The following is a 13,795-nucleotide window of genomic DNA, read 5'->3' on the forward strand; positions in this document are numbered from 1 at the left end:
TGTGATCGTGAGTTCTCCTTCTGGCTGCAGTCCATCAGTACCAAGGGACTGAACATTTCCTAGTTTGTCGTAGTCAAGTCAGATTAATTTATAGAGCACATTTAAAAACAACAAGCATTGACCAAAGTGCTTCATAAAGTGATAAAAACAGAGGAATTATCAAAAAAAAGTCATAAATAGATTAATAATAAATTAATAAGAGCATGCAATATTTTGACATAATCATGACAAAAATGGCATTGTACAAATAACAAAATAAAATACAAAGAATACATGTGTTAACAGTGTGGTCAGGTATGTCATCATAAAGATAATTAAAAGGCTAGAGAAAGGGATATACCTTAAGATGGGTTTTAAATGTATCAACAGAGAGGGAAGATATGGTTCTTTCCACAGTACCAAAGCTTTCCTTTGCTGTTGCTGTAAGTCCCTCATTGACAAAGAGTTTCAGCTGCTGTAACTAAGACACTTTAAAGGACAAGAAGACTTCTCTCACACTCTGACCAGTAAAGTTAACAGCTCCTCTTCTTCTCTTGTTCTTGCAAGATGATATGTGGCAGTAGCGTCTAGCATTACCACTCCAAAGGTTTTCACTGGGCAGGACAGTTATGAAAAATTGTGATATAAAAGGAAACTAGTAACTAAAGCTGTAGTGGAGTATAAATAACACATTTGCCTGTGAGAGTAGTATAGTAGAAGTATAAAGCTGCATAAAATGGAAATATTTAAGTACAGGTACCTCAATGAAAACGCAAATGTCATGTTCTCAGCATATAATTAAGATATGACCATAAATATAATAAATACAGTAATATATCATCATATTACTGCAATGACAACCAGCCTTTTTAAGGGTAAACTATTTTTTTGTGGAGCAAAATCTCCTCATTTGCACTGAAAAGGGAAAGAAAAAGTTTCATGTGAACCTTTCTGTAAAGAAAACAATTAATACAATATTGTTCAGCTTCAGTATAGCATATCAGATTATGGAGGTTCGCAGCTTGTCTAGCAGCTGTTTCGCTTCCTTGGCCAACGGAATGCTCTGCAGGCAGTTATCCACATAGAAACATCTCTGTACTGAAAATCTGACATCTTCATCTGAGCTGGTATGGTCAATAACATGCTGTTGAAGCACGAAGGTGGCACAGCAGGGTGAGCAGGTCGTGCCAAAGGGTAGCACCTGCCACTCATAGATGTTGGGGGGCGTGCCTCTCTTCAGGTCACACCACGCTAACCTTAGTAGGGGCCTGTCTTCGGGCAGGAGTTGGACTTGATGAAACATGCCTTTATGTCCCCACTAATGGCCACACTGTGTTGACGAAAGTGTAGCAGCATCCCATGGAGTGAGGGCCCCAGAGTAGGTCCAGGGAGGAGAGCACTATTCAGGTTGAGTCCTCTATTCATGGGAGCATTGAAGAAGATGGGATTCTTCTGGTTATGCTGAACCATGTGATGGGATATAAACCATGACTCCCCATACTCTCAAGTCCCTGGTGTGGACAGCTTTGCCACAGAGCCTGCAGTTTCAAGCTTCTTGATGTCAGCACAGTAGGCTGCGGCCTTCTCAGAGTCCTTCGGGAACCTTCTCTCTGTGCTCCTATGGCTTGGCATCACAGCTTCTGGAGAGGCTTGGAAGTGCGGTGCATTCTTCTGTCTGAGCAGGGGTGTGGTGTATAGTGATGGATCCCTTCCACTTCCACACATACTGTCTTACTCTCTAGAAGAGCAGTGGCCTCTTGATCCTTCTTTGACCAGGGTTACCAGCTTTTTTTTTCACTTCAGAAAGACAGACTGTGTACCTGCCAGAACCACATGAGAGTGTGAGACTGTGACAGTAAAACAATAACACCACTCAAACATACTCACACCGACTGACACATACACACTCAAACACTCTCGCACTGTCACACACTCCAAACTGTTCCGTCCAGCTTCTTACTTTTATTTCCCTCGAAGAAAAAAGGTTTTAACTCTTTCATTGTTTATAGTTTAGAGTTAAGTTTCCTTTCAGTTTTGAGATAAGTTTTAACTCTTTCATTCCTTTTAGTTTGAAGATAAATGTCCTTTCAGTTTCTAGATAACTTATAAATTGTTCTTTTCTACTTAGTAAGTAGATAAGTTTTTACTCTTAATTCTACTCTTTAGATTAGAGTGTACTCTCTGTACACTCATGACTGTGTACCATCTCACAACGCCACCACCATAGTTAAATTTACAGATGACACGACTGTGGTGGGGCTGATCACCAAAGGCAATGAGTGAGCCTACAGAGAGGAGGTACAGGGGCTGAGAGTGTGGTGCAGAGAAAACAATCTGACTCTAAACATAGCAAAAAAAAAACAAAAAACCAAACCCCAAAACACAGCTTCAAATTCCTGGGCACACACATTACAGAGGACCTCACATGGACACTTAACACTACAGCACTGGTCAAAAAGGCCCAACAACGACTGTATAAACCTGTCCCAGCAGCTCCTGAGGTCATTCTACTGCTGCTCAATTGAGCGCATCCTCACCCATGGAATCCTGGTGTGGTATGGTAGCAGCTCTGCAGCAGACAAAAAATCCCTGCAGAGCTACACCAGCTACCTGCCATAGAAGACATTTTCACCTGCCGCTGCCTAAAAAAGACACACAACATCCTGAATGACTCATTTCACCCTGCCCATTACCTGTTTGAACTGTTACCCTCCACATGTTTTATGAACAGTTTCTATCCAAAGCCATCACCATAATGAACTCTGAACTGAAAACAAACCCCCGGATCACATCACAACAAAATGTGCAATAATTTTATGACCACTTTATTTTATCTCTTTTAACTGCATACGTTGGCATGATGAGTGTATGGTCTTTCTACTGTGTAGATGAGAGTATGAGTGATCATTTTTTCACAGCAAGAGAGTTTCTGGTTCGAGCCTGCGGTGGGGGATTAGAAACCTGGGGTTGGGGAGCTCTTGTCTGCTGAGTTTGCATGTTGTCCCTGTGTCAGAATGGGTTTTCTCTGGGTACTCCGGCTTCCTCCCACAGTCCAAAAAAACAGGCAGATTAATTGGTGACTCTAAATGGCCACCACTTGCCCACTGTCAGCTGAGACAGGCTCCAGCCCACTGCAACCCCTAACAGAATAAGCGGTTATGGAGAATGAATGAATGAATGTTTTTTTTTTTAATATATTTTACGTGTGGCCTTGTAACTGTTCTTTGGGCCCAAAGGTACATATTTGAAATCATGCCAATTTAGCAGTATCTAATTCCACATGTCACAACAAATGCCCTTTCTTTTTTTCCCCCTTATTTTCCTGTTTTTTTTAAAAAAAATTTGCTCAAATTTTTGTGTTGAATTGATCAAAATTACTAAAAGCTACTCTGTAGTTTACAGGTCCACCACAGAGCTTTTCTGTGAAAGCTGATGAAGCTTTTCCATGATTTATTTTGGCTCAATATAATAGCCTACTGTTCTGAAAGTATATAAGATATAATATTGGTAAATATTCCTAGTTTACTCAACATTTCTTTTAAAAACAAAATCACAAAAAATTCACATACTTCTCTTAAAACAGTTGGAATTAACTCTTGGACACTTCAAGTTAAATAGGTAGGCAAGTCAAGTAGGATGAATTTACTAAGAAGGATGGGAGAGAACACAAGGTGAGGAATTTGGATTATTTTTTTAGTTAAATGTAAAAAAAAATAATCAATTCCAAAAAAGCATTGCTAGTCCCATAATTATTTATTTTAAAGGTGGAAGCTTTTCCTTAAAATGAGATAATTTCATCAATTACAGTTTGACATGATTATACAGTTCAAAAATTAATTTAAACAGCTGTATATTTTTGGGCTGAAACTATCCAAACACATCCATCTCCATTCCATACTCCTGTACTGTATGGCACTGGACTATCTGCTCACACAATACTCTCTTAATCAGAGTAATGTTACTGAGCCTGAAGCTCTTTGGCCCTTTTTTCATCCAGAATGAAGGGAGTCGGCAGTGTTCTTCCCTTCAGCAGCTGCTCCAGGCCCTGACAGAGGGAGTGACATGGGTGGGTGTATTAAGTCAATTAGAAAGGGATCATTCTCAAGATAAAAGCAGCATATTAACTGTCCAAGATTCATTTTAAATGCAAGCTAAAACAATTGACATTTTTCTTAATTAAAGACACATCCTGTAACTGTTCTATATGGAGCTAGAACAGTCTCAAAATGAATAAATGCACACAGAAATTAATAAATGCACAAAAAAGGATTCACAAATGTAAAACGTGCGGGAGTCTCAAAACTCGCTCACACAAATACAGGGAAGTTTACAAATTTAAAGCACTTTGTAAATGCAGGTTCGACAGTTCATATATAGCAATGTAACAACTTCCAAATATGTATTTGATGAAAATTGCAAATACTTTTACATGCGTACATTTGTGAATTACAATTGCACATATTTAAAACAAGAAATATTTGTGTGTGCATCACAAATATGTTTATAAACCTTATACCTTATTTTTCATATGTGGATTTTCTTTTACTTATATATGGAATGAAACATATTTTTGTGTGCACTGAAAATGTGTTCGTGTTTTGAGTCATATATATATATAAATCTAAATCCCAAAATACATTTGTGAATCCTTTTTTGTGCATTTATTAATTTCTGTGTGCATTTATTCATTTTGAGACTGTTCTAGCTCCATAGTTCTACAGGTTTCACCAGATTTACACATTCATGTCACTCACCTCTCCAAAGTAGGAGATTAGTGGTGAAATCTCACATTGTGCTGGAGGATTGTTCCCTGCTGATACACTATAGGAAAAAAAAAACATTTTTAGATTATTTTTATCCATATACATCAATCACAAGTTGAAGAGTCACTGGTCCCTGTGATCATTTTACCTTTTCACATAGAGAATTTCATACTAAAAAGACAATGCTTGATGTAACTGCTAGAATTAGTGCTTTGTATAAATATATTTATATATTTTTCCACATACCTGTGTACATTATAGTCCTGTCTATTCTTTACCTTTATCCTTTATCTGTTGTCCAGCTTTGTTGTCCTTGTCCTTAGCTTTTAAATCTATTTCTGTGTACTGTCAGTGAATTATGAGCATTGGAAAAAAAACTGTCCATGTGTATTTTTACATACCTGGTCAATAAAACAGATCCTGATAAGTTGTTATTAGCTTGGGCTCAATTTCAGAATTTTTGCACAAAAAGCAGACTTTGATTTGTCCCTGATTTCTTATTGTGTTTTCCATTGGTAAGCCATCTTTTAAAGGCCAATACCAGCAGGAGGAATCATTACAGCTACCAATAACTTATCCTTAAATGTCCAGGTAAACAGGCAACTTTAGGCAACTATATGCAGTTGTATGTTTTTATTTTTAAACTACTCTGAGATTTGGAAATTTAAGTATCAGAGTTGCACTGCCACCAGATGGCATCAAAGTAAGAAAATAGCTCAGGAGAACAAGGGGTAAATGAACAAATAGACTTCAACTACGCTCATTTGAAAACATAACTCATATCCAAACACACACCTTTGCCCCATTTCAACAGTCTGCTCACTGCTACCACCCATGATCTACTGACCAAGGGCAGCTTTATATGATGGGAAAGGTTGACTGGTTGTCCCAAAGCATATATGATTGGTCCTGAGAGGATCATATCTCTCTCATATTTGCTTGTTAAGTATGAAGCTAAAGCCAGCAGGCAATTAGCTTAGCATAAAAACTGTAAGCAGGGATAAACAGCTAGTCCGTCTAAAGTTATTGTTGTGGTTTTATAGACATTACATGCTGGATCTATTTCTTGGCCCAGCACAGTGACTTTCAGGATAGTTGTTGTCATTGACTGTGTAGTTACCAGGTAACTCAAGGAAGCCACTATGCCCCGCCATGACATAGTTTCAGCATGTAACTACCCATAAAACCACAACTTGTCATTTTTACATTTCTGTTTGAATGCAGAATTAACACACAAGATGTAACGTGTTAAAGGTATACCTTGCAAGAATTGTTGGCTACTGTTTGTTAACATGACCTGTACTGCAGCCAGACACCAGAGGGCGACTGAGATGTTTGGGCTTCACTTTTGGGGAGCTGTCATGTCATCCATCCTTATATACAATCTATGGCCCATGGAAAATCCTGCATTGTGTACCTTTAATAAGTAAGCTTTAGAGGTAATGGTAGGCTGTTTAAGAAAAAAAAAAAAAAAAGATGAACACAGCCAGGCTAGCTGTTTCTAGTCTCTATGCGAAGCTAAGCTAACTACCGACTGGCTCCAGCTTCATATTTAGACTGTTGACTTCAACGCATATTCTCATAAATGTTGAACTATATGTTTAATCTTTAATATAATGAAATTTGATTTTGGGCTATGGAAATAAAATTTACTTGACTTGAATTTCTTACAGTAAACCATTATTAATGTTATTGGTTCCATTTGTGCTTTTCCTGTTAGACAAGTTAAAATGTCTGCCATAAAAAAAAATGACAAGGGTATTGACATTATTTTACTGCAGGGTGAATATAGGAACATCTTCCTCTGACCTGGCCATTGGAGGAAAGGTATTCCCATGTTCATCCAAAAGTGTAGCTCCTGCAGCCATAGCCCAGCGGCAGTGTTGAGCCAGCAAAGAGTTTCTCGCTGTAGTCGGGCTGTCTGTCGCTGCTCCGTCTGCATTTTTCAGAGGGGAAAACTCATCCTCCCTCACAACCTCAAACACAACAAAGCTCCTTCCAAAGACAGACAGTACATATTCTAATTAGCAGGAGAGACACTGTTATATGATTTGTGTCATTTTATGTAGAGTACATCAGATGTCATCTGAAGAAGGCACAATAACAATCAACAGTACCTTGAGAATGAAAAGACATCAAAAACAAATTTCTCCATCTTTATGCCATTGGGTTTGGTGGGTGTAACTTGATTCCCACACGAGTCCACAAAAGGCACTTTCTTCAGTGCAACATGTTGTTTCAGTTGATCTTTAAATGTCCTGTAAGATAAAAACAGTAGGAGATCAAAAACAGGACTAACAATATGCAAAGAAAGATTATGTAGGGTTTATCCTCTGGGAGCCATGAATTTCCACAGCTGTGTCACAGAAGTCTGGCCATTTACTTTATAGGTTTGAAACTAAGCAGCACAGTGGTGCAGTGGTTAACATTGTCACCTCATAGCAAGAGGGCTTCTGGTTCAAACCCCAGGGTGGAGGAGTCCCTCTGTGTAGAGTCTACATGTTCTCCCTGTGCCAGCATGGGTTTTTTCCAGGTTCTCCAGCTTCCTCCCACCATCCCAACACATGCAGGCTAAGTTAACTGGCGACAATATATTGGCCATAGGTGTGAATGTGAGCCTAAATGGTTGTCTGATGACCTGTCCAGGGTGTACCCTGCATCTTGCCCAATGTCAGCTAGGAAGAGGAGTTCCTCTGCAACCCATAACAGGACAAACGATAACAAAAAATGAATGAATTTTGAAATCATTTATTAGGGACCAAAGTCTTTATAAAGTGTGAACTTTGGCCCACTGGTGGTGCTACACAGCGGGTCAGGGAGTCACCAAAATCTTTAAAAATCTTCTGGGAACAAAGAATAGCCACAAAACTTAAATGTCAGTCTGACAAGTTGTGAAGTGCAATTCTAACATTTTGCTGTAAAAACATTTTGCCAGGGACAATGTTAGACAGACAAATTGACGTGACACTGGTTTATACGTTACTGTAGGTTACTACAAACCTATGTATGAATGGACCATGTTACACCATCTGACAAAATTTTGTGCTCTGAATGTGTCATGTGTCTGTCATGTTTTGTAAAAGGGCAATTGATTGCTAACACCACCACCAACCCACTGCTTCCTCTAATCAGCTGACTATGGGTGTCCACTCTTCTAGTTATCCAATCAAACCTTGCCATGATCTCTCTCAGCCAATCAGGATGCCACTGCAAAATTTTAAATCTGCTCTCTCTTCTGCTGCTGTCAGCCATCGTTTTAGACACAATCTTCGCACCCTCTTCCACCCCGTTCACCTCCAGCCATCGTATCCAGAGTCTAGGACGAGCTCAACAAAGACTCATTCCTCTACTCATCCAGATCATCAGCACTTCTCCATCTTCCTCTTATCTCATCTTTACCATCTCTATCACCACCAGCATCTAGACCCCAAGGGGGTTCCCTATTCGACGATGGATTCATCGCCCTCCTTAAATCATACCATCTCTATGGGTTCTAATCACCAAATACTTTCCACATTTTTATTCTTATGTGCACATGTTAATAAATATTCTTTTTACCATAAAAATGAGTCTCTCCTGATTGAAATGCATATCATTTTGTGTTTACAACTTGTTCCCTCAGCCCCAAATGGCCAAAAGATCACTTAATACTAGTTTAACTGAAAAAACATGGCCCTAATTTCCAGATATGGGCGTCTCCTGGTGAAATTTGCTACTCAATATGTTGTCTATATACTTCCATGACTGCCTCCAACCCTCTAGTCTGTGGTGTTTTCACTCCAATCTGTCTGATTTCACTTGCTGTGACTTCCATACTGTGCTGTCAGAGGAATCTCAGCAACATATATGTGACAGTAAAAACTCTTACTCTGTCACTTCCTGCAGGAAAGCCCTGGTAAAGAAGTGATTGCAGATGTTTCCAGCACTGTACACCAACTCCCCTCCAGGTCCTCGGAGCTCGGCTGTCTCTGGCTGAATCTCACTGTACTCCACAACCTGAGAGACGCCTCGGACCCTGCAAACCACGCCCACTGGCTCAGTAGGGTATGCCTTCTCCACCACCTGACACATGATAAAGATAAGAGATCAAAGGAAAACGGAACAATTTTGACTTTTTTTATTCTCTGAGAATGAAAAGACAAAATTCTTTGAAAAGTTGGCTTTTGTGTGCCATCCATCTGATTTCTGATGCTTTTCTGAGGCCACAGTGAGCTTACGCATGCTGCTGTTCTTATATTGCCACCACAGATGTGCAGTGTACATAGTAGTGCAGTAGGCCCTGAACAGAGAACATTTAACACTTCGAGAACACATACTAAATTTATGCAGCAATAAGTTTGCTTGGCCATATGATTTGCAGCACTGTCTGTACATGTCTCTATCATCATTCAATTCATCAGATATGTAATGTAATGACAATCAGTCAGAGCCTCTTTATCAGCACACTGGTGTAATGGGCCCTCAGACCAACCACAGTTTGAGCCAGGCTTGGCGCTGGGTTCAGCACACACAGTGCAGAGGCACCCAAAGTTCAATCAGTGGTGTGCTGTGGCTGCGCTCATGCTTTGTTAAGCTATTCCTTTAATGGACTTTTTACCTCTTTGATATCTACTGTATGATATAAGTCTACCTTGGCTCCGCAGTCAGCCCCTTTGCTCACGCAGAACCCAATAAACACAGGGTCGGCCATTTTGACCAGGATGTTGTCTACACAGTACACATGCAGGTACTCCACTCCCTTCTTCTTCATGTCCTCCAGCACCTTGTTGTCCACCAGTGCCTGGTACAGACCACCATTCCCATCTGACATAGAGTGGAGAGGTTTTGAATCATGGCACATTACCTCAAACGATCCTGAACACACATCAGTAACAACAGGTGCAACCAAAGTGATTTCACTGATATCTGAGTCTGCATCCTCTGAAGGAGCTGATGTGCACCTACCTGGGGCCATGGCTATCTTCCCTTTACTCTGCAGGATGACCTTTCCATCAAAGGTCACTGCTGGTATCATTCGTTGCTCAAACATAACAATGTTTGATGGCTCCAGACCAAAATAGTTGTTGTCCTTTAAGAACTTCTCAGTGGGAGCCAGAGTGAACTCACTGGTCATTATGTACCTGAAGAGTTGCAACAGTACAGACAAGAGGTTTACAATTTCAAAGTTAGATTTAATCTTCATAATCTTTGTGACAAATCTTTTTTTTTTAATCATACCTAAAACAGAGTAAAGAAAGTTAATATCACTATGTGTTCAATATGGCTTCTGTAAGCACAAGCCTACACATGATCAGAATAGTCAGATTAGGCAGATCCATCATAATCTTACCATGGAATGGTGCATTTTGAGCCATACTTTCTGTCGGCCAGCTCCTGGATTTTGTGAATACGCTCTGCCTGAATTTGATACAAGGTTTTTTGGCTTGGGAGCCCAACGTTATACATCCCTTTGGGATACTGAACACCAAGACGGGTCCCCTGACCTCCAGCCAACAGCAGGACTCCAACTCGATTCCCTGAGATCTGCAACAGCCCTGTCAAGATACAGTGGTGACATAAGCAGCAGCTGGATGTAACTTTACTGATTTGCAATCAAGGCCTTTAAACTTTACTATGACCAGCTTACACAGCACAATGCACCTTTTGTCAAACTGTATCAGTGAAAACTTTCATAAAATTTTACAAGCTGGCATTTAACCTTTAACATGTCACTGCTTTCATAATGCTGTGGTAGAGATTTTCAGTGGTGAGGAGATTACTAGTGATTTTGCATGTCACGTTTTTGGCGTGTGACCTCACTCATGACCCCTCATTAAAAGTCACGAATGAGCTATGAGCAGTTCAACCAAAAAGTTACATTTCCCTATGAATCGTTTACAGAATTCTGTGAGGTAAAATCACTGTAGTATTCAGAAGAAAAAGCAATGACTTGAGAAAAGTTGGGAGAAAAAAATTTTCTTCTTGAGACTCCTGCTCCTCCACCTACAGCTTGAGGATGCCCCACAGGTGCACAGGTGAGTTTAGGGCTGGATACATACTTGGCCAGTCCATCACCTTTACCTTCAGCTTCCTCAGCAAGGCAGTTGTCATCTTCTAGGTGTGTTTTGGGTCATTATCATGTTGGAAAACTTGATAATGAAAACTTGCAGCCCAGTTTCTGAAGAGGGGTGATCATGCTCTGCTTGGAATTCATGTTTCCCTAAATGAACCGAGCTCCCCAGAGCTGGCAGCACTCATGCAGCCCCAAACCATGATGCTGCCACCACTATCCTTGACTGTAGGCAAGGGACAGGAAGCTGAAGGTGAAGGTGATGGACTGGCCAAGTATGTATCCAGCCCTAAACTCACCTGTGCACCTGTGGGGCATCCTCAAGCTGAAGGTGAAGGAGCGCAAGGTATCTTCACATCTATCTGCTCCATGATGTCATCATGAAGAGAGGATTCCTGAAGCAACCTGTGAGCTCTGGTGAATTCCATGCCCAAACGGGTTAAGGCAGTGCTAGATAATAATGGTTGGCACACAAAATATTGACACTTTAGGCACAATTTAGACATGTTCAGTGTGGGGTGTACTCACTTATGTTGCCAGCTGTTTAGATGTTGATGGCTGTGTTTTGAGTAATTTTCAGAGGAAGGTAAATCTATACTACTATACAAGCTGTACACTGACTACTTTAAGTTATATCAAAGTGTCATTTCTGTAGTGTTGTCCCATGAAAAGATATAATGAAATATTTGCAAAAATGGGAGGGGTGTAGTCACTTATGTGAGATACTGTAAATGTATAATATACAGTACGAAATGAAGAACTTGTAACAGTATTTGTCATATAGTATCCCCAGTGTAAATTTGTTTTTTCTTTTTTTAATTTTTTTTCCTTTTCATTTATTTATTTATTCCATCCATCCATCTTCTAACCGCTTCATCCTCTTGAGGGTCGCGGGGGGGCTGGAGCCTATCCCAGCTGACATTGGGCGAGAGGCAGGGTACACCCTGGACAGGTCGATTTATTTATTCTATTTTTTTAATTTATTGTTGCTGTTTGTGGTCCTATTTATTTATTTTTGTACACACGTGTGCAAGTGTGTGTGCTATAATTTTTGAACTGTTTTAACACAGCTTGTCATCATATATGTATATATTTTAAAAATTTTGGAATTTTATGTGTGAATGTGTGAATTTTTTGGAATTTTGTAAACATTCACACATATTGTATTCTGTATGTTCATTTTTGTATAATGTTGAAAACTTAGTAAACAGATTGTTGAAAAGACACTATTGATACTGTCACTATTTTAAGCTCAGATTTGGTAATGGCTTTTTTTTCTTCTAACAATAGCATTCAGTTGCACATAATGCTTCCAAGGACTATCGGAAATGTGGAAATCCAACAATAATTTCTGTGTTACTGTTTCTGGTTATGATAAATGGTTTAATTTTGGTATTTTCTGACATGTTTCCTTGAAAAACATGTGGTAAAATAAATACAAATTACAACCATTTAAATTTGTATGCCCTTCCCCCTAACCCCCCCCCCTTTCAAAAAAAACCCCATAAGTCCCTGCCCCTTTTTTGAACCACCCCTCCCCCCATACGTAACAAACAGTGCCTAAATAGGCATAATAACCAATAATGGATTTTCAGGATGGAAGGATTCATCTCAAAGCTAGTTTAAAGTACTACTGGGAAAATTGGTTTAACATCACATTGCATTTGTATTGCAATGACTTCATAACTTAATAAAAAGTAGTAAAAAGTAGTTTAATATAGATCTCCCCCTGAAATGTAGTGATGTTGAAGTATTAAATAACATAAAATGGAAATACCGAAGTAAAGCACAAGTACCTCAAACTGTATTTAAGTACGGTACTTCAAGGAAACACACTTTGTGACTTTCCACCACAGGAAGTAGTGACTGATCAAAATTATAAATGAATTTAAGTGTTTTATGGGGATTCTGCTGCTAAATATGCCACAATCTGTAGGTGCATTATTAGTGAGAGGTTTCAACATCAGACACAAACATGTTGTTATTCAGTAAACTGGCACCATCTTCTTCCTGTCGTACTTACTCTTCTAGGTACCCACAGGTTACCCTAAGCCCTCTAAAAACATTCACCTTCATTTTCCCACTGTTCCAGAGAGTGTTTGTCACTCTTCTTCACGCTGCCGATGGACTCTGGAGGGACCGGCTCTATGTGTTGATCCAGGCTGGCAGACGGGGAAGCTGCAGCCCCCGCAGCCCCTTCACAGTGCTCCTTCAGTCCCTTAAGGTCCAGCTGAGACAGCTCCTGAAGCAAAGTGTCTCTCTCCACCTCACACAGCTCCGGCCAGAACTGCAGGACGTGAGACTGTCCTGCACTCTCTAAACTCTGCCTCACCTGCTCCAAAGAAAGCATTTTGTGTCTCGGTAACAACGCAAACCGTGGAGTGGGAAAGTATAACACTCAGACATCCAGCTTCCTCCTGTAAGCAGGATCCAGGAGGTGAGTGTTAGTTAGTCTTTGTAGGAAGTGACAGCGTGTTCTGAACAACTCGTGACTGCAGCTCTCGGACCCATACACGGATCCTGCCTGTGGTCAAAAACTCACATATAACAGGATACACTGCCTGCTGCGGCTTAGTGAAAGGCGTCTTTATGCTGCTGCAGGTTTCCAGGGGCGGACAAACATGTTGGAAATAGCTTTCTGCAGACCGACGTGAGACGACTTCCTGTCCGTCAGCAGCCAGCCACGAGACCAGCGGCTGTAAGAGTGAGGAAAAACTGAGCTGACTCAGCGTCTCATCAGCTGACACTGCCGACAGTTACTGTACTGTCTCTTTATTTTTACACCGTCCATCTAAACCTGTAGCCTACTAATACTCTGCGTTTTACATGAGATATACCAACATGGTTTCTTACAGTTTTGAGCTGCCCAGGGACCGTCCCCAAACGGCACAATAACATTTATTGTTGGTACTGAATAGAATGTATGTCTAACTTGATATATAATCAATAAATAATTAAAATTAAACGTTTTTTCCACATGCACTACACCTACCACAAAATTTGA

At 40.2% G+C, this 13,795-nt stretch overlaps 1 protein-coding gene across 1 annotated transcript; it reads right to left on the reverse strand.

The window, feature by feature from the left end:
* Positions 1–3,651: 3,651 nt before the first annotated feature.
* On the reverse strand, positions 3,652–13,494 carry uap1l1 (UDP-N-acetylglucosamine pyrophosphorylase 1, like 1). The gene is made up of 9 exons (XM_049604071.1): positions 12,862–13,494; positions 10,072–10,276; positions 9,687–9,862; positions 9,373–9,545; positions 8,611–8,804; positions 6,860–7,000; positions 6,552–6,737; positions 4,734–4,800; positions 3,652–4,024 (listed from the first exon to the last, which is right to left on the reverse strand). Exons 1-9 carry the CDS (start codon positions 13,139–13,141, stop codon positions 3,938–3,940), a joined length of 1,509 nt encoding a protein of 502 aa, XP_049460028.1. The 5' UTR covers positions 13,142–13,494; the 3' UTR covers positions 3,652–3,937.
* Between the last annotated feature and the right edge of the window lie 301 nt (positions 13,495–13,795).

This window comes from Epinephelus fuscoguttatus, linkage group LG18 (assembly GCF_011397635.1).
Source record: "Epinephelus fuscoguttatus linkage group LG18, E.fuscoguttatus.final_Chr_v1".
NCBI lineage: Eukaryota > Metazoa > Chordata > Actinopteri > Perciformes > Serranidae > Epinephelus > Epinephelus fuscoguttatus.

What these genes read in the sequence shown, in the direction of transcription:
- uap1l1 (XM_049604071.1), bottom strand. Translation starts at nt 13,141, where the DNA reads ATGCTTTCTTTGGAGCAGGTGAGGCAGAGTTTAGAGAGTGCAGGACAG. An exon ending in GGGCTGACTGCGGAGCCAAG is followed by an intron (nt 8,805 to 9,372) that starts GTAGACTTATAT and finishes ATCATGTGTCAG; the next exon opens with GTGGTGGAGAAGGCATACCC. An exon ending in ACCTTTCCTCCAATGGCCAG is followed by an intron (nt 4,801 to 6,551) that starts GTCAGAGGAAGA and finishes TTTTTCCTATAG; the next exon opens with TGTATCAGCAGGGAACAATC.